Source organism: Saprolegnia diclina, assembly GCF_000281045.1.
Source record: "Saprolegnia diclina VS20 unplaced genomic scaffold supercont1.28, whole genome shotgun sequence".
In the NCBI taxonomy this organism is placed as follows: Eukaryota; Oomycota; class Saprolegniomycetes; order Saprolegniales; family Saprolegniaceae; genus Saprolegnia; species Saprolegnia diclina.
Window position 1 is genome coordinate 237,087 of NW_008246095.1, and position 18,356 is coordinate 255,442.

The 18,356-nt window shown below is 59.9% G+C and overlaps 8 protein-coding genes across 8 annotated transcripts; 3 read left to right on the plus strand and 5 right to left on the minus strand.

Annotated features, from left to right (window-relative positions):
* Positions 1-242: 242 nt before the first annotated feature.
* On the minus strand, positions 243-1,333 carry SDRG_08943 (hypothetical protein). The gene is made up of 4 exons (XM_008614846.1): positions 1,310-1,333; positions 749-1,262; positions 427-695; positions 243-380 (listed from the first exon to the last, which is right to left on the minus strand). Exons 2-4 carry the CDS (start codon positions 1,247-1,249, stop codon positions 302-304), a joined length of 849 nt encoding a protein of 282 aa, XP_008613068.1. The 5' UTR covers positions 1,250-1,262; positions 1,310-1,333; the 3' UTR covers positions 243-301.
* Positions 1,334-1,613: 280 nt separating this feature from the next.
* SDRG_08944 (hypothetical protein) lies at positions 1,614-6,081 on the plus strand. The gene is made up of 9 exons (XM_008614847.1): positions 1,614-2,915; positions 2,960-3,202; positions 3,248-3,677; positions 3,735-4,380; positions 4,427-4,681; positions 4,722-4,995; positions 5,044-5,394; positions 5,436-5,566; positions 5,618-6,081. Exons 1-9 carry the CDS (start codon positions 1,652-1,654, stop codon positions 6,002-6,004), a joined length of 3,981 nt encoding a protein of 1,326 aa, XP_008613069.1. The 5' UTR covers positions 1,614-1,651; the 3' UTR covers positions 6,005-6,081.
* Positions 6,017-7,351, minus strand: SDRG_08945 (actin). The gene has a single exon (XM_008614848.1). The coding sequence runs from the start codon at positions 7,318-7,320 to the stop codon at positions 6,190-6,192; it is 1,131 nt and encodes a 376-aa protein (XP_008613070.1). The 5' UTR covers positions 7,321-7,351; the 3' UTR covers positions 6,017-6,189.
* A 1,290-nt stretch (positions 7,352-8,641) lies between these two features.
* SDRG_08946 (PEK protein kinase) lies at positions 8,642-11,272 on the plus strand (the record flags this gene model as incomplete). Its single annotated transcript, XM_008614849.1, has 8 exons — positions 8,642-9,256; positions 9,311-9,842; positions 10,106-10,200; positions 10,247-10,365; positions 10,408-10,638; positions 10,688-10,758; positions 10,811-11,037; positions 11,087-11,272. The coding sequence occupies 8 exons, from the start codon at positions 8,642-8,644 to the stop codon at positions 11,171-11,173; spliced, it is 1,977 nt and encodes a 658-aa protein (XP_008613071.1). The 3' UTR covers positions 11,174-11,272.
* On the minus strand, positions 11,199-13,552 carry SDRG_08947 (hypothetical protein; the record flags this gene model as incomplete). Its single annotated transcript, XM_008614850.1, has 2 exons — positions 11,199-11,715; positions 11,770-13,552. The coding sequence occupies 2 exons, from the start codon at positions 13,550-13,552 to the stop codon at positions 11,222-11,224; spliced, it is 2,277 nt and encodes a 758-aa protein (XP_008613072.1). The 3' UTR covers positions 11,199-11,221.
* A 316-nt stretch (positions 13,553-13,868) lies between these two features.
* SDRG_08948 (hypothetical protein) lies at positions 13,869-15,066 on the minus strand (the record flags this gene model as incomplete). The annotated part of the gene is made up of 8 exons (XM_008614851.1): positions 13,869-13,951; positions 13,991-14,021; positions 14,069-14,224; positions 14,268-14,463; positions 14,508-14,534; positions 14,584-14,673; positions 14,715-15,007; positions 15,049-15,066. 8 exons carry the CDS (start codon positions 15,064-15,066, stop codon positions 13,869-13,871), a joined length of 894 nt encoding a protein of 297 aa, XP_008613073.1.
* A 198-nt stretch (positions 15,067-15,264) lies between these two features.
* SDRG_08949 (hypothetical protein) lies at positions 15,265-16,074 on the plus strand. The gene is made up of 4 exons (XM_008614852.1): positions 15,265-15,334; positions 15,386-15,631; positions 15,689-15,880; positions 15,926-16,074. Exons 1-4 carry the CDS (start codon positions 15,332-15,334, stop codon positions 16,019-16,021), a joined length of 537 nt encoding a protein of 178 aa, XP_008613074.1. The 5' UTR covers positions 15,265-15,331; the 3' UTR covers positions 16,022-16,074.
* A 22-nt stretch (positions 16,075-16,096) lies between these two features.
* On the minus strand, positions 16,097-18,329 carry SDRG_08950 (hypothetical protein; the record flags this gene model as incomplete). Its single annotated transcript, XM_008614853.1, has 10 exons — positions 16,097-16,464; positions 16,514-16,624; positions 16,675-16,803; positions 16,850-17,029; positions 17,076-17,237; positions 17,298-17,377; positions 17,422-17,711; positions 17,762-17,845; positions 17,893-18,064; positions 18,115-18,329. 10 exons carry the CDS (start codon positions 18,327-18,329, stop codon positions 16,097-16,099), a joined length of 1,791 nt encoding a protein of 596 aa, XP_008613075.1.
* Positions 18,330-18,356: the final 27 nt, after the last annotated feature.

Sequence of the window (18,356 nt, forward strand, 5' to 3'; positions counted from 1 at the left end):
ATGTATTCCCCACGAGCTTTGGTTGATGGCAACCACCAGCATGGACATGGTTCAGTCGTAGCATATATCAACTCAATTGAATGCATGTACTCTTGGTTCGGTCTCTCGAACGCCAATGGAGCTGCCTGGGGCTGTGTCGGTGGGATCGGCTTGTATCTGAAATACTAGATTGGTAGATAGATAGTCCTAGGTATGCTGCTCATAGCGACTAACTAGACATGCGATGCTAACACGCGACAAAGCACGGTATACAGAAGCTTGTAGCAGCATTATGCAGAGACATACAGAGCGCGTGCATCGCCTAGGCCGTCCGCTTGAAGTGGTTTTCGTCGATCGTCGAGTAAATATGACCCTCGTTCGTCAGGTACCCGAGCGCCTCTCTACGTGTACATTTGCGCATTCTTTGAGTAACGACGATGAGCGTACCTCAGTTGCGCCTCGCTGAGACGGCCGTTGAGCTGCTGCTTGATTTGGTCGACCGAGAGACCCATCTCGAGCGCGGTCGCGCCCAAGATGTCGAGGATCGCTTGCTGACCCGGGTCCGAGAAGCCCGAGTCGGTGGCCGCAAAGTTCTGGTACGTGCTCTGCTGCCCGTAGCCACCCGTGGAGCTGGCGCCAAACGAATTGTAGCCGGCGGTCGGGCTGCCAAACCCCGGGTCTTGCTTGGCGACAGGCGGCGCGCCGCCAATGACACCCTAAGAACACGCAAACATCAGCATACCGAGATCCAGCCAAGGCTATTTCGAACGTGGAGGTTACGCAAGTGGCTGTAAATGCAGTCGAGAAAGTGGTGCGTGAGCTCGTTGAAGTCCTCGACCGGCGTCGCCGTGTAGCATGTCATGGTCGTCTTTCCGCTGAACGTGCGCAAATTGCCAACGGCCGAGATGTAGATACCTTCGCGAAGCGACTCGACAAGCTGCTGCTGGTAGTGATCGTCGTCGACCTGCAGAAAAAGGCGCGACGCGAGGAGGCCTGTGCCGTCGTTGAGCGTGAACGTGATGTTGGTCGAGTTGGGGCTCATGTCCGTCAAGATGCCCACCACGCGGATGTTGTGGAGCTCCTTGCCATCGACGTGCACGGCGTCGTCGCCGCCCTCGGCCTGGAGCGCCGCAAGCACCTGGCGCACGGTCACGGGCGTCAGCGACTGGTTGTCGCGCGACGTGTTGCCTTGCTTCTGCGACGACGTCGCCGCTTGGGACTCCATGTAGCCCCCTTCCATGTAGCCGCCGTCGTTGTTCTCCCACTGCATCGCTTCTCGCTTCCTAGAGAGGACGCATGAGGCCGAGGGCGGGCGCGGCCGCTTGCCCACCTCTGTTTTTCCTTGGCGGCAAAAAGCTCCAATGGAGCACTGGGGTGAGAAACATAAAAATAGAGGCCTCCAATTGGCCAAATGTGTACTTTCGCGGGCCTTTTTAGCCAATCCACACACGAGAGTATGATTTTGAACCAATCCCAACGACGCAAGCCCAACGCAGAAGATCCAGGCGGTCGGACGGGACCGAGAGGGGGAAGCGACGAGAGTAGAGTCAAGCAAATTGAGTCGCATGCCATGGACAAAGTAGGCAGAAGCATGGGACATGGAATGCGAGGTAGACGACGAGCAAGCACTAGTCCGTGGATCGCGCCGTTACCCAAGGTCGCGTAACGAGCGATGACCGCGACGCCCACCGAAGCGCCGGTCCCCCAGCCACCCAAGGTTTCGCGCTTCCAGCAGGATGCGCCCGAGAGGAGCGAAGGCGATAGTGATGATGATGACGTCGATGGCAACCAGCGCGCGGGGATATCGCCGCTACAGGCGCTCACGGAGCATGGGTATCGCGTGCAGATCAAGACGAGCATGGACCCCAAGGTCATCGTGGTGCCGAGCGCCAGGCCATTGACACAAACCTGCAAGGTTGACGAGGACATGGAAGATGGCATCTACCGAGCGCGCACCATGGACACGCATCTCCCGCCCCATGTCGTGGTCCGCGCGCTGGAGCGCGTCGAGCGCGAGGGCGTCACGTGGAGCGCGATGGCCGACCCGTTCGCGGCCAGCGCGGTGCGCCCGTCCCTCACGTACGCTCCTTCGACACCCCTTCGCACACAATGGAGCGACCCCGCAAAGACGCTGCCGGTCTACTCGGAGCTTCTCGTGCGCATTCCCAAGCTCCATCTCTCGGACCACCGCCTCATGACGCTTGAGGACAGCGTCAGCCTTCAGATGCGCTTCCTCTTCCACGATTACACAGCCAAGTACGCTGCGATTGCGAGCTTGGAGCACCGACTCGCGCGGCTTTTGTCGCTTGCGCCAACGGCCTCGACCCATGACGTGCACGCGGAAGTCGATGCCTTTGTCGCCATTGTAACCTGCATACGGGACGCCTTCCAAGAAGTGTATCTCAAGTGGAGCGAGCTCAAGGAGCTGCGACAGAAGCAGCAGGCGACGCTGACACCCGTGCTTTTGCTGCTTCGGCCTGTCGACAGCAGTGCGACACTGAAGGTGATCCAGGACTTTGCGACGCAACTTGAAAGCCGCGAAAGCATGCACGAGGACCCGCAGCTGGCAACAGCAGTAGGTGCGCTACAAGAGGTGCTAGACGCGCCAATGTGCTTGGACTACGTGGTACGGCTCTCGAGCGACCTCTCGATTCTGGGCCAGCCGTCCGAAGCCGAGGCGCTGCGACGCCAGCACATTCGGCGCGTCCGCATCCATTGCGAGCTGCTCGTCAACGGCAACACCGTCATGGAGACCAAGGCACACGCCCTCTCGTGGCCGAGCTTGAGTGTCGATTTGAACGAGTTCGTCGCACTCCGCGTCACAGCCAAGCCAACGTCCATGAGCCTCAGGGTCTACGAGCGCGTGCCCGCCACGGGTGGTATCTTTTACACCACCACGTGCTGGACGAGCCGGCCGATCCCGCTCGTCATGCCCGGTACCACCTCGAGCTGATGGCATATCGGATGCTATGTTTGTTAGGACATGCGTTTGCGACCGAGATTTGTGCGGCGGGCGCTGCGCCCACGGACGAGTGGTACCAATTCTGTCACGACGCCAGCATTCCGCGCGAGGCGTGGAGCCAAAGCTTCCTCTCGTCGGCGTACTATGCCAACGCCCAGCGGCACACCAAAGGCGCAGTTCACGTGCACTTGAGCTGGAAGACGACGTCGGATGTGCACAAGATTCCCGTCAAGCACGCACGGACGATTCGCCCCGCGTCCGGTACGTTGCTGCGTTTCGAGGTGGGATATGACAACGATCGCACAGACGCTGAGCGCTGGATTGGCCATCGCCCGGAACCGGTCGACGATGCCACCCATTTTAGCCATGAAGCCGCCTTTCAGCACGCTCTCGGGACGCTACCAACCCTCGACCCAAACGCGCCGTCGGACCAAGCAGCGGTGCAGCTCAAGGCATACCACGCGAGTCGGTCGACGACAGAGCCGCTCGACCTCTTTCGCACTGCGTTGCCATCGTCATTTGTGCTGTCGTCGTACACAGGGAAGAGTCAGCTCAAGCGCCATACGCTTCTGTCGCTACGGGACGACGACCCGCACCGACACGCCATCTTTGCGACGCCGATCCCGCTCTCAGAGCACGTGATCGCTCAACAACCCGCGTACTTGGATCTCGTTCGCCCCGAGGTCGTTGCGTTCGAGCGGTCGTTGGCCAACGAAGCCATGCTTGCTGAAACCAAGTATGTACTTCTCGCTCTGTTCCAGGTTCGGGTATGATGATGGTGTGGCGTGTGTAGAGATGGACTCGAGTATACCAAGCGGCGCCTCGAGCTTCGCCGCCACGATTTCATGGAGCGCGTCCGAAGCAACCATGCGACGCGGGCCCGGGACGACAAGGTCTCTGCGTACGCCCACTTGAGCACGATCGTGCAAGAGTACCCCCAACCGCTGCTCTTCAAAGGCTGGACACCCGACTTTTCCGGCTGGAGTACGCTCTTTGCCCGCAAGCGCCGACTGCGTCCGACAAGACGGGTCGAAGGTCCCCGCTCCGACTTGGCGGTCGACCGCCCTGACGAGTGCCAAGTGTACATACAAGTCCAGCGCCTCACCAATGCCTTTGCACGCCGGGGTCAACCGGTCGAGGCACCACCAAAGCCTGCACGACGGAGGGCGGATGATCGCCACTCGGACGGCGACAACAGCGCTGAAGACGACGACGACGACCAGCCTGCAGCGTCAGACGGAAGCGCCAATCACGTGCTTGTCGAAGTGAGCTTTCAAGGCCACACGCGAGCCACGTCGCCATCGTCAGGCCTGCATCCAATGTGGATGGAGACGGTCGTGTTGCCCTTCTCGCCGCCGCTGCACGACTGGTCTCCACCAGCGCTCACACGCATTCGCGACACGATTACGCTGACCATCTTTGACCAGGTGCTTGTTGAGGTACCCTCACGGCCATGGAGAGGCCAGATTCCACGATATGTGGTAGGACCCCGTGACCCAGCACAAGGACTTGCAGCGGCGGTTCCTTGGGAGCGTGCGCGTCCCGTTCTCGACCTTGTACCACAACGCCGGCGAGATCATCGCACCACTGCGTTGCGTTGTGCCGTACGCGCATCTCGGCTACATGCGCCGCGTTGGCAAAGCGTCGCGATCCAGAGCCGCCGTCGACGAGAGCAACGGGATGTCGTCGTCAGATGCCGCGACCTTTCTCAGCGTCATGATCAAGACCGACCCAATACTGGTAGTCGTGGCGCATGACATAGTTCTATAGCGCATCGTAGGCGGCCCCGACGCCGTCATCGACGCCAATCACAATGCAGAGCGAGCCGCCAGCGTTCATCCGGTACGCTGAAAAGTACGTGGCGTCCGTTCCTGGCTTGACGCTGCAGCACCTGTTTGTGCCGGCGGTCTCGGGCGAGCCGACGTTCGTCACACGGTATTTGCGGGCGCAAGCACCACCGGCGGACCTGCAGGGCCAGCCGCTACGCGCCCTCGCGCGCTTTGTGTCGCTGGTGCCCTTTCTTGAGGATTGGCACACGTACAGCGGTGCCATTGGTGCGAACGCCTCCGAAGCTAGCGTTGGTCGAGAGATCACTTGCGTAGATGTTTGGGCAGCGACACAAGACTTCTTGGACACGCAGGTCGGCGACTGGGAAGAGCACGCAGTGTTGCTCGCCAACTACTTCAACTGGGCGGACGACGGCCAGCGACGAGGCAGCACGGTCAAGTCCTATTTGGTCGTGGGGACCGCGTTGCCCGAAGGCAGCGGCGTGTACGTTGTGCGCTGCACCGCGCAACACTGTACCTTTTGGAATGCGTGCTCGGGCGTCGCGTACGACGTGCGCGACCTCAAGTGCCCACTGCGGTCCGTGCTGCTTGTCGCGTCAAGTGATAATGTCTGGGCCAATCTGCACCCGACTGGCACACCCTGTCAACTCGCATGGGATGCCATCGGTACGACGAGCGAGGTGCACGCGAATTCTGATCTTCCTTAGAGTCGGACGCACGCGCGTGGAAGCCCTTCTTCACGGCCATGACCACCAAGGAGTCGCTCGAGGCCATCTTGCCGTCCGTGCAAGCCGCCACCCCCCAGTATCTGGCCACGCCACCGTCCTTTGTGCACGACGTGCGTCCGCATCCTTCTCGTAGCATCCGAGTTCTTAGCGAAGATGCGTAGGTCCAAGTCGAGCTGCTCGAAAGCATCAAGGTTGCGATTCGCAAGCTCCGGAGCAGCCACTCGACGACGATCTTCAACAGCGACGTGTCGCATCATCTGCACGAGCTACTGACGACGTTGGAGGCCAAGTACATTGCCAACGACGTTGGCGACGACCACGTGCCATCCTTGCTCGCCAAGTACCCGCGCTACGACTTTCATGGTGGGCCGTTCAGCTTTCCGTTCACGGACGTCCAGGGAATTGTCGACGAGATGACGCAGACGCACATTCATGCGACGACCACGAGCGGCGTCGAGTTTGGCCTTGCGGTGCATGTTCATGTCTACCCCAACTTCGTATTGGCCGTGTGGGTCTACCTCGCGGCCTTGACGCCAACGTACCGCTGAAGGACAGAGAGATTGAGTTCAATAACTAGATTTAAAAAAGGTTAATTCTTCCTACTGCGCAATACGCCATAGAGTACGCAGTCCAATCAATAAAAAAGGACCGAAGCACTGAAGCCTCGAAGCCCATCTACCTTTCATTCATCGGAATACAAAACTGCTGGCGCGGGCACGACCACAGAAAGCGCTTAGAAGCACTTGCGGTGGACGATCGAGGGACCACTTTCGTCGTATTCGGCCTTCGAGATCCACATCTGCTGGAACGTCGAGAGCGACGAGAGGATCGAACCACCGATCCAGACCGAGTACTTGCGCTCCGGGGGGGCGACGACCTTGATCTTCATGGTCGAGGGCGCAAGGGCCGTGAGCTCCTTGGTCATGCGCTCCGAGATACCCGGGTACATGGTGGTACCGCCCGAGAGGACAATGTTGCAGTACAAGTCCTTGCGGATATCGACGTCGCACTTCATGATCGTCTGGAACGTGCAGTCGTGGATACCCGACGCTTCCTTACCGATGAGGGCAGGCTGGAAGAGCACTTCGGGCGTGCGGAAGCGTTCGTTGCCAATGACAATGACGTTACCATCGGGAAGCTCGTACGACTTCTCGAGGCCCGACGACTCGGCGGCCGTCTTCATCTCCTGGTCGAAGTCGAGGGCAATGTACGTGAGCTTCTCCTTGATGTCACGCACGATTTCGCGCTCGGCCGTCGTCGTGAACGAGTAACCACGCTCGGTAAGGATCTTCATCATGTAGTCCGTCAAGTCGCGGCCAGCCAAGTCGAGGCGGACAATGGCGTGGGGAAGGGCGTAACCTTCGTAGATCGGGACCGTGTGCGAGACACCGTCACCCGAGTCGAGCACGCAGCCCGTCGTGCGGCCCGAGGCGTACAGCGAGAGCACGGCCTGGATGTTGACGTACATGGCCGGGACGTTGAACGTCTCGAACATGATCTGCGTCATGCGCTCACGGTTGGCCTTGGGGTTCAACGGCGCTTCCGTGAGGAGGACCGGGTGCTCCTCCGGGGCGACGCGGAGCTCGTTGTAGAAGGTGTGGTGCCAGATCTTCTCCATGTCGTCCCAGTTGGTGACGATACCGTGCTCGATCGGGTACTTCAGCGTGAGGACACCACGCTTGGACTGGGCCTCGTCACCGACATAGGCATCCTTCTGGTCCATGCCGACCATGATACCGGGGTGCTTCGGGCGACCGACGATCGACGGGAAGACGGCGCGCGGGGCGTCATCACCGGCGAAACCGGCCTTGCACATGCCGGAGCCGTTGTCGACAACGAGAGCTTGGACATCATCGTCAGCCATCTTGAACAGTAGGAAGCTTGCGGGCTACGACTGAAATTGGGAAATGGAATTCCCTTTCCATGGCTGCAATGTGTGCAGGACCTCGTTTCAAGAACCATCCGATTCAAAAACAAGCTAAGTTTCCACGCTTTTCCCTTTGAATACGAACCCACGTAGGACCTGCATTCATGCTGCGTTGCAAATTGCTGTCGCCAGCCCCTCGTTAGTCACCTTGGCTTACGAACCTTTCGCCATACTTTTATGTTGAAATGCGCTAGATTCCCTCGCGACAAAGACCACTGGCCGAGCGTAGGTAAAAGAAAGGCGGGTTAGGGCTTGTTCGCGCCACCACTTGCAATTTGTATGCCCGCAGCTTGTTCGATCTTTTTTATGCACCAAGGTGTCGCGGCCAAGGACAATATTCCCACCTTTGCATACAAATAGCAAGTACAAGGACGTGGACACGGCCGATATTTAAATGCAATTGACCACGGACTTGCTCGGAGAAGCGCCACGGCAGCGTTACGCAAGTTGAAAGACAAGGCGTGTGTGCCACGTAGTACACTGTAGGGAGTCGCGCGCCAGCCACTCACGTCGGCGCGCACGACACTCTTTGCTCCTCTGCACAGCCGTGTCGCGGAGAGAAGCATGGACACGCAAGGCAAAGCTACTTTGGCCTTCAACCCGATCGGCCTCATGCAGAGGAGCCGCAGACGTGCGATCGATCGGCACCGACTAGGCTCGGTTGCGAGCTCGTTGGGACGAATAGCTCGCCGAGACTGCCTGTAACAATGGCTCGTGTGACCAATGCAAGACCAGTCACGGGTGGGCATACGCGTAATGCTACATGAAAGCGACGGCCGCAGCGCAGGGTTGATGCGCCTGCGCCGTGCCAAGACATGTCGAAGCAACGCTAGCGGCCGCGATGAGATGGCGGGCTTTGCTACGGTACGCACATCGACTTCAACAATGGAGCTGCCGCCGTCGGGCTCGACACTTCCCCGGACTCGCCGGACCGTCGGAGCTAGAAAAGTCTCGAAGCACGTCGATGCCAACGCGGCCACCGCATCACGGCGTCGCTACGACTGCCACGTACGCAGACCATCTGTCGACAGCACGACGGTATCCGTGCAGCCTGATCGCGGGGCGAACGGCAAGTCAAGGTGCGCTCACTCACGGCAATTGTGTCGATATTGGCGGTGCTTCCAAGCTTCGATGCGGCATGGTATCCGGATACGCGTGCCACGAAATTAGAATTCGTCTATCCAAGTAGTATACATTTTCTCAATCAACCTCACGCGGGAGCTTTCCCCGACTATATCAAGAGCGAGAAGCGGGCGGGATGGACTACATGGAGAACCTGCGGCGATCGCCCGTCTTCCGCAACTCGTTCGAGCCGTCCATGTCGATGGGGAAGGAACACCATGGGCATGCAGGGTCGAGCCCCATCGAGGTCAACCTCCCGTCGTTCGCGCAGGACATGGAGCACCTCCATCTGCCCCGGCGCCACGATACTAGCGCGTCAACGCTCGAGGCCGAAGACTTCTCGTCGCCGTCTGCATATGCGCCCGAGCCTTTTGGCCCGAAGGAAAAGAAGGCCGACGAGATGCCCGTGCTGGACGAGCGGCAGGTCACTATCATCGTGCTCCTCGCGCGCGTTTGCTCGGTCTACGACGCAACGCCCAAGACCTTCGTCGCCAACGTGCTGCGTCTCCATCGCATGGGCGTGCTCGAGTCGATTGCGTTTCTTTCGGACCTGGGCTTGCTAGCGTCGTCCACGTCGCCGCGCAAGATGGATGCGATCGAGCAGTGGGATGTCGACAAGGGTGGTGTCGGCGGTGGCATGCTGGGCTTCCCGCAGTCGCTCAACGTCTCTCGCTACGCCCGCGACTTTGACGAAGTCCGACTCATTGGGCAAGGCGGGTTTGGCCAAGTGTACATGGCGCGCCACAAGCTCGTACGCCGTCGTTTCTGGTGGTAGATCGACCAAGCTCATGCACGTGTGGCGTAGGATGGCATTTGCTACGCGATCAAGCAAGTCCGCTTCTTCAACAAAGGGTTTCAATCGCCGCTCGTGCAAAATGTGCTGCGAGAAGTGCACTGCCTCGCGCGCTGCGACCACCCGAACGTGAACCGCTACTATAGCGCGTGGCTAGAGCCCACATGGGTGCCGATGAATCTGCATACGACGTCGTATACGGCGCCGCCGACGTCCGCGCCCATCATCAACCCCGTCGAGCTGCAAACCAAGAACCCGCACCTTCTCGAAGACATTTACCGCTTTGTCGACGCCAAAAGCGACAGCAGCGACGTGGATGGCCACACGACCTCCAACCTCGAGTTGAGCGAGGACCACTATACTAGCTCGTACTCGGTGTCGAGAGACTCGTACGAGAGCTCGAACGGCTCGGTCGTCGAGTTTGAGTTTGATCGCGACGTCTCCCAGTCCAACTTTTCGTGGTACGTGTGTCACTTTTGTATGATAGTCGAATCCACCGCAACGATAGCACAAGCTTCAGCGACCTCCCGGCGTACGACCCCAAGTCCGCCAGTAGCAAGAGCAACGTTTCGGTCACTTCGTCGTCGACCGTGCACCGGCGGCGGTCCCAGTCGTTTGAAAGCTCGACCCATGCCTCACAACTGCAGCTCGCGACGTACCAAGCGACGCACACCATCGTGAGCGACTGGAACAGTGTCAACTCATTGGACGCGCGGACGCTCCAGCTCCAGCGCAAGCGACAACAGTCGTGGTGCGCCGACACACCGTTCCGCAACCACCGCGCGGGCTCGTTCTTGGCGATTGAAGGCGACGCGCCGCCGTCGTCCGAGATTGCCCCCGCGTTCACGTACCAAATTACCCTTTACATTCAAATGTTCCTGTGCGAGCAGTCGACGCTCCAAGTTGGTTGGCAAGTGTCGAGTGCATTGACTCAAAGAGGCTGCGTAGGACTGGCTCGACGAGCGCAACCGCAACGTGGGCCATGTCGACTTTCAAGCAAGCTTGCGCCTCTTTCGCCAGCTCGTCAATGGCATCAAGCACGTCCACGAGAATGGCATCATCCATCGGTACACTGGTGACGACAAATGACGCCTCATGACGGCGCGTAGCGACTTGAAGCCGAGCAATGTGTTTATGACCCGCGACGGTGCGCTCAAGATTGGCGATTTCGGTCTCTCGAAGCTCCTCGCCGAAGTCATGGCCGACGACCCGATCAACAACCGCGGCTTCATGCCGCCAGCCAGCGGCCACGGGCACACACAAGGTGTCGGCACCATGTCGTACGCCAGCCCCGAGCAAGTCGCAGGCACCGACTACGACCACAAAGTCGACTCGTTCAGGTACATACTACATAAATCGTCGACACGGAGGTGCCAATGCGTTGTGTAGCTTGGGCATCATTCTTCTCGAGCTCTTTTGCGTCTTTGACACCAAGATGGAGCGCGCTCGGGCTCTCAAAGGTACTCATACTTGTCGATGCAATCCCTCATGGAGCTTGCACTCCTTGTGTAGACGTACGTGCAAACCCGCAGCATGTCCCCGACGAGCTCGCGACGTCGTACCCTGAAATCGCGGCGTTGATCTCGCATCTTGTCGCACCGACGTGCACGCGCTGGACCGTGGAGCAAGCACACGACTACCTGTGCACGACGTTTCCCCAAGTGCATCTCGAGAAAGCGCGGGAAGTCCTCGAGTTGCGCCAGCAGTTGCACGAGAACGAAGCCAAGCTCAAGGAGCAGGTACGAAGCGAATCGCATCATGTTGGCCCAGTCTGCAACCATGCACTAGGACGCGCTCATCGAGGAGCTGCGGCGCCAAGTGGCGACGCTCTCGCAAGACGACACGAACGTCCATGACCCTCGCATGGCGCGCTAACCGACCCAGTAGTACACTGTACGACCCGTAATGTGTGTACGTGTGAGATTACTGCTTGCGGATGGTACTACAAGTATCCGTGCATGTCGCCACGGCAGCCTGCTGCTTTCGCCGCGCCATCTCGTGGAGATCTTGGCCGCGCAAGCGTTTCTGAAGCAAAATCGCGGCAAGGACCTGCGCCAAATGGCACACAGTCGCCGCAAACAAGAGTGCGCTGCAGAGTGCGAGAAACTCGAGTGTACTGTGGCACAGCCCGGCCTCGAGCGTCGCGGCTTGGGCTTGAAACGTGGCGCAGCGCAGACTCGGTGCACAGGCGAGCGCTTGCCCCGCGGCCAAAGACGCCCCCAGCGACGAGTTGGTCGCAATCGCGTGCACATAAGCCGTGCGACTGCTCGCCGTGGTTGTGGCATATGCCGCATACAGCGCTTTGGGGCCACTGACGTAGGTTGACGTCATGCTGGCGAGCAGCGCGGTGGCGTCCACATCGAGCCGCTTGAGACTGTACGCCCGCTCAAAGCTCGTGTAGCACGTCGTGTTGGTGCCTACGAGGTCATATAGGACACATCGACACCAAAGGGAACGCAGAAGGAGGGTACCGTGGCATTGGAGCGCCATAAAGCAAAGCGGACTCACATCGGGCGGCTGCAGTTGGGTGCAGGGCGTCGGGTCCAACGCGCTGCCGTAGACTTGCCACGGCGAGAGGAGCCGCGTCGGCGTCCACGTTGCCTTGGTCGTCGCCACCGCGAGCGCCGCGATCCGCCGCAGGAGCTCCGACATCGTGTACCCGAACGTCGTACTCGGTCGAAACGATTGGAGGCGGGCGCTGTACGCCTCGGCAGCTTCAAGGGGTTGGCTCAAGTTGATAAGCGCAAAGGACTCGAGGATCGCGTGGCCCTCGCACGTCCACTGGGCTAGCGGACGCAGCTCTGGGAACGCTGTCTCGTAAGTGCGCTCCCCGAGGCACTGCGCCACGATCGTCGCGCCGGCCGACGGGAGGTACCGATTGGGCTCGGATTTCATGAGCGAAAAGTACGTGCAGAGGTCGAGGCCGACGACGGCGAGCACGAGGCAATAGGTGCCGAGCACAAGGCCAAGGAACGAGAAGACGACACCGGTCATCCAACTGCCGTGCAAAAGATGCACGAGGCGTGACGAGCCCGACACAAGGCCGGCAAAAATACCAACCAGACCGAGCGCGCTCGAGACGAGCCCGAGTCCGAGCGTGGCCTGCAGCGCGCGAACGCTAAGGGACTCGAGCACGTCAAAGCCGTGAAGAAGGCGTGGGTACGTCGAGGTATAGTACGCTGCTGCAAGACTGCGGATCGAGTCCAACGGCGCCCGCAAGCGGCCGAGATCCAACGTTGACGACGCATTGACCGACGGCTCGAGAAGTGTGGTGAGGGGCGGCGTCAATGCGATCGGCGCCGTATCGTCCAGGATACGCTGGAGACTTCCGTTGATGTCACCGCACACCACCTCGGGGCACGCCGTGCACGAGGTCGTTGTCGGCACCAAATGTGCGTCGGGGGACCGCGAGCACGCGTAAAGGGGGTACTCGCCAGCATCGCGGTACGCATCGGTAAATGATTCCATGCTAGCGACGACGTTGGTCCAGTTCCCGGGGCGCGCAGCCGGGGCGAGGGCCATCGCCACGTCGCTCCTCGACACGTTTGGCAGTGCTGTTTGGAGCGCCTCAAATGGCACGAATGCGTCGGTGCGCACGGTGGCGAGCTGCGTCATGGTGGCGTTCGTGCTACCTGCAATCGATTGCGCGGCGTCTTGGAATGCCACGCCTTGGGCCAGCGCGATCGCCGCGCAGGCGATGAGAAAGCACGTGGTCCAGAGAAAGACGACGATGGGCCCCCAGCGCTCGAGCCACGTGTAGCCGTGACGGCTCGGCGTCGCCCCCCAGCAGCGGTTGCACCCAAAGCGCATGACGCAAAAAGTCCACGTCGAAAGGACCAGAACGGCGGCCACCAAGAGACCTGGCACCGTGTAGAGATACAGCGTCTTCGGGTAGCTCTTTCGGACCCATTGGGTCGCGACAACCGCGTCGGCGTCGGTAAACAGCGGCACTCGCACCGAGATTTCGTCCGTGAGCAGCGGCCACTTGCAGCTCTCGCGCCGCTCGCAGAGGTTTTGAGCAAAGCAGTTGCCCTCGTCGTGCAGGGCAAGGCAGATGCCGGACGAGGCGTTTTTTGCAGCGTAGGCGCTTGTCGACGGTACGCACCGGTCCAAGTCGGACGCGTCGTGCATCTCGACGCAGAGAAACACGAGAAAATTCGCGAGCGAGTTGGCGTACCACGTGTCCCCCGCGCCCCGTGTGCCATTGAGGTAGCTCAAGGTCGCGTTGCCGACAAAAGCGGCCGTCGACCACATTTTATGGACGACCGACGGAGCGTAGAACGCAGAGGCGTTGAGTAGGAGCGCCGCATTGGACGACGGTGCAGATGGTGATGGCGGCGGCGCGACAGGACACGCCAGCGAGCAGCTGTCGCCGGCGTGTGCGGCGACGCCAAGGACGAGCAGCAACAACAGAGGACGCCACGCGAGTGCTTGTGCGCAACACATGAGTGCTTGGCGAGTGCTCGACGTCGGCAACAATGTTAGCATTGGCTATATTTATCATCACGTCGCTACTGCTTTTGGGATGGCGTTGCAGAGATCAATCCTTCCGCCCAACTGATTATGCAGGTTACGCAATAGGGGTCTTCTTTGGCTTGGCCTTGGCGCCTTTGGCAAATCGCTGCGGGGCTTTGGGCCGTAGCATCTCAATGTCTACGCCACGTCAAGAGTGAACGTTGAAGTATCTCGTACCGTTGTCGACGCCGAGCACACAAGGTGTCGTCTACAAGAGTGGGTCAGTCGGACGAGACGGCGAGGCGCTGCGCCTACGGGGTTGGCCGCTGTTTTGACGAGCTCTGCCTCGTACGATGGCGCATCAAAGACGCACGACGCATCCGCCAAGCGATCGAGCGTCACCCACCCGTCCCGAGTGGTGGAGCCAAATACGTCTAGTCGACGCCGCCCGAGGCAGAAGCGCTCGACGACCTGCATGACATAATGATTGCCACTGCCAGATCGACGATTATACCTCGTAAAACGCAGTAGGTTTAACTCGACCTCTCGTCGACGGGGCGACGATGACGTCGGTGTCAACATTGGCGTGGACGAAATGCCCGGACGTGTCGCGCCAGACGTGGTCGCGAAGCGCGACGAGACAGAGCTCTTTCGATCGACGCACGAGGCCGTGGCTCGAGCGCTCACTAACGTCCTGGACCTTGGCCCACCTAAGTCTCAAGTGCACCGACTTCGATCTCGGCTGTTGATGTACGTAAGGACTTCGCAGAGACGGTAATTCCTACATCCGCGTCGGAGGCAGCGTCACGTGGGGAGCGATGCGAGCGTACCAAGTAGCGAGCAAGTCGCACGCTTCGTCAAAGTGCGAGTGGACGCCGTCGTACGTGCCACCGGATCCGCACCATAGCAAGAGCACGCCGCTAGGGGACCATCGCATAGTGTTATACCAGGCAGACCGTACGGATAGGCTCCAATCCCGTTCACGTCGAGTCGCGCCAGGTCCTGCGCTGTCCATACCGCCTCGCCGCCCGAGGCGACCTCGGCCCACGGCGGGTCGACGACGATGGCATCGAATTGCATGCCAAGCTCCGTCAGCTCCATGCCTGGTGCAAAGTGGACGCGGTGCGGTGCCGTGGCCTGCGCTTGGAGCTGCGCTGCTTTGCGTGCGAGGAGCTCCCGCCGCTGCGGAGCCACATGGGCGAGTGGCGTCGAGAGCACCTTGCTCTGCGGTAGCGCGCCCGTCGCAAGGTAGTGCTACGTCGCCCATGAGGTCGGCAGGCGTGCGTGCAGTCTACCTCGGTGTACTCGGTCATCACGGATCACGACGCTTGTCACAGATTGGTGTAAATGGATTCCGTGGAGCAATGCGATTGGCGCGCAGGGTTCGAATGGGCATGCCGAAAATAAGCGCCTGAGGTGGCAGTGCGCCATTGGGCGACAACTTAAGCGGGTAGTCGCAACTTAATCGAGAGGATCAAAAGTAAAAAAATAGAGTCAAATTTCAAGTGCATGGCCACTGCAATAAAACGAGCGTAGCCACGTCAGTTCAGCCCTTTGCCTCGCCGCCACACACCGCGGATGGTACGTGGCAGCAGGAGACCGAGCGTGGCCTCATGGCGCTCCTGCATGTAGTCGAGCCCTAGCGTGAAGGCCATCTTCGTCCTCGACGCCGAGGGCAACCGCCTCTGTGCCAAGTACTACGACCGCGTCGGGTACCCGACGTTGAAGGACCAGACCGCGCTCGAGAAGAAGATCTGGGCCAAGACCAAGAACATGAACGCGCGCATGGAGGCCGAGATCATCCTCATCGACAACATCGTCGCCGTGTTCCGTAGCCAGAACGAAAGCACGATGTTTGTTGTCGGCGGCGCCCACGAGGTAATGCGCATCGATCGACATGCGGATCGTGCAGACGCTAATGATGGCATGCGGTAGAACGAACTCATTTTGCTGCATGTGCTCGACGGCGCCTTTGAAGCCGTGAGCAACATGCTCAAGGGCCACATGGATCGGCATTCGGTGCTCGACAACCTCGAGCTCGTGCTCTTGACGTTCGATGAAGTCCTCGACGGCGGCGTCATCTTTGAGACCGACACACAATCCATCACGAACCGCGTGCTCATGCGCGTACGTCCTGCATGCATGTATACCACACGTAACCAAATTGCGTAGGGTATCGACAACGAGGTGCCCCTCACCGAGCTTACGATCGGCCAGGCCTTCATGACGGTGCGGGAGCAGTGGTCGCGCTCGTTCCGGAGCGGCTAGAGCGCGACGACGTCCTCTCGTCCTCTTCAATATACACACAGCACTCTTCCATGCGTCGTCGTCTTATGGTCACTACTACTTGTCTCGCACGTACGAGACATCGCCGGCGCTCGAGACGATCCAGCCCACCTTTTGCTTCTTCTTGGTCGCCTTCTTGCCGGTCGAGTCCTCGAGGCCGAGACTCGACCAAATGCGGCGGTTGCCCGTCGCACTGAGCATCGCGCGCTTGGCCGCCAGCGTTTCCTTGTCAAAGTTGGCCAGCGGCGCATAGACGCTCGACGCGTTGACCTTGCCACGCACGAGCGGTTGGGTGACCACCGGCTTCTTCTCCGGCACCGGCACCGGTGCGACGGCAGCAACGACGGGTGCAGCCGCAGCACTGACCGTCGCGGCCGGTACGGCCAGTGGGACGTCGACGCTGCCTTCTGGCTCGACCTTGACGACTAGAGTCATCCATGCTCTAAGCGCATGTGGTGGCGGTACCGCGCGTACCTGCTGGCAGACTCTCGAGCGCGATCGGCGCCTCTTCAAGCTTGACACTGCCGTCCGCGTTGGCCTCGGGCGGCGCGTCAAAGTCGTTGCGCCGAAAGTCCGGGCGCTGGCCTACGCCGCGATGAGTCGTCGATGTACTAACTCGTTTCGACTAAGCGTACCGTACGTGTGCGAGGCCGCTGTGCACGAGCACACGTTGTGGCACGCGCAGTGGGAGAAGTGGCACTTGGTGCCGCGCTGACAAATGCCCTTGTTCTGAAAGTCGTAGCAGACGCCTTGGCTCGGCGCGACTAGTCAGTATGTCAGCATGACATGTCCGATTCTCCCGCGCCGTACGAGTCTTCTTCCACTTGTCGTCTTCGGGCGACGCGAGCGGGTTGGCGGCGTTGGCCGTGAAGAACGCTTCGATTTCTTCGCCGCGAATGTTGTCGCTCAGACATTTCTCCAACTGCGTCAAGTGCGCGCGGTCGTACGGCCGACCAACGTCCTTCCGGACGCGGAGGAGCTTCCACCCCCCTACATAGCGCTATGGACAATGCTACAACCGGCTGCACGGACACACCTTTGCGCCACCCGACGCCGCGCTCGACCGACTGGAAGCCGGCGTGGCCCGTGTCGCTGCTCTTGTCCTCCGACGGAATGAATGTCCAATTCTCGCTGTCGTACATGCACTCGATGATGCGCTGGGACGCCTTCTTATCGTTGCAAAAGTGGTCGTAGCAGTCTATTGTGTGTCATATTTCGTGTTGGCCACGGGAAAAGATTGGAATCGACGACAAAATACCTCCTGGAAACGTGATCCAGTCGTAAAACACCGACATGCCCTTGTCCCATACGTTGAGCTTGAAGACGGGCTTCTTGGGCCTAGTATCAACTTGATACAAACAGCGCGAAATGACAAAGCGTACATGCCGCGCCACTCGACGCCGAGCTGAAAGTAGGCCGTCACGAGCACCGGATACGTCCAGGAGAAGAGTCCTTTGCCGTACCCGGGCGTGTACGGTAGCGCTTGCGGGAGGAAGACGAGGCCGGCGTGCTGCACGGCCGTGTTGGTGGGTGTCGGCGTCAAATGCCGAATCGAGCTCGTCATTTTTACCAGCGGCCGGTTGGGCGGAAAGATGAGGCCAAACTGCGACGGCGGATGACCTTTCGGTATCGGGATTTTGGTCAAGGGCCCAATCACCGAGTTTTGGATCGTCTACGCGGTAGACAAATAAGGCTCAATGAATCATTGCAATCGGCAAGAACCTTGAGGCGCTCCTCGAGCTTGTGCGTCATGACCGCGGTCCCGTTCATCGCCAGAATGTCCGTGATCACGTACGTGAGCTTGTCCTACGACGGCAGTGTGAGTGATTGAGAAGGATGATGCGAGAGCGTACTTGGTGCATCACCAGCGTCCCGTCCAGCACCGTCCACATGTGCTGGTTGGTCTCGTTCTCGGCGGCGGCTGGGCGATCTTGCTGGCGAAGTGGCGCAAAGAGCCAGGCCTCGCGGATCTCGTAGTTGTGCGAAATGAGGTAGCAGCGCCCTGCAACCAAGAGCGCCAGGTACCTACGGACACGTGTGTGAGCCATGACGTATTATTAGCATGGTGGCGATACCGGATGCCCGTCCATTGCGACCCGACCAAGTAGCCGAGCTCCATGATCTGCTTGCGCGTCGATCGAAGCATCGGGATCGCGATGGCCATAGGCGCGATCTCCTTCGAGTTCCAGCCCAAGAGCGCGTTGACACGGTCCTGGACAGCATTGCGCTGCTGCGGGTTGAGCAGCGTGCCCACGTCCTCGGGCGTCATCGGCGGCGGCGGTGCGCTCATCGTCGCGGCTGGAATTGCACCTCTCAC

Coding starts and splice junctions, on each gene's coding strand:
- SDRG_08943 (XM_008614846.1), bottom strand. CDS start 1,249: ATGCAGTGGGAGAACAACGACGGCGGCTACATGGAAGGGGGCTACATG. Junction 696..748: donor GCCACTTGCGTAACCTCCAC/GTTCGAAATAGC, acceptor GCGTGTTCTTAG/GGTGTCATTGGCGGCGCGCC. Junction 381..426: donor CTCAGCGAGGCGCAACTGAG/GTACGCTCATCG, acceptor ATGTACACGTAG/AGAGGCGCTCGGGTACCTGA.
- SDRG_08944 (XM_008614847.1), top strand. CDS start 1,652: ATGACCGCGACGCCCACCGAAGCGCCGGTCCCCCAGCCACCCAAGGTT. Junction 4,381..4,426: donor TTGACCAGGTGCTTGTTGAG/GTACCCTCACGG, acceptor GATATGTGGTAG/GACCCCGTGACCCAGCACAA. Junction 5,395..5,435: donor ACTCGCATGGGATGCCATCG/GTACGACGAGCG, acceptor GATCTTCCTTAG/AGTCGGACGCACGCGCGTGG.
- SDRG_08945 (XM_008614848.1), bottom strand. CDS start 7,320: ATGGCTGACGATGATGTCCAAGCTCTCGTTGTCGACAACGGCTCCGGC.
- SDRG_08949 (XM_008614852.1), top strand. Junction 15,632..15,688: donor TTGTCGGCGGCGCCCACGAG/GTAATGCGCATC, acceptor GGCATGCGGTAG/AACGAACTCATTTTGCTGCA. Junction 15,881..15,925: donor CGAACCGCGTGCTCATGCGC/GTACGTCCTGCA, acceptor CAAATTGCGTAG/GGTATCGACAACGAGGTGCC.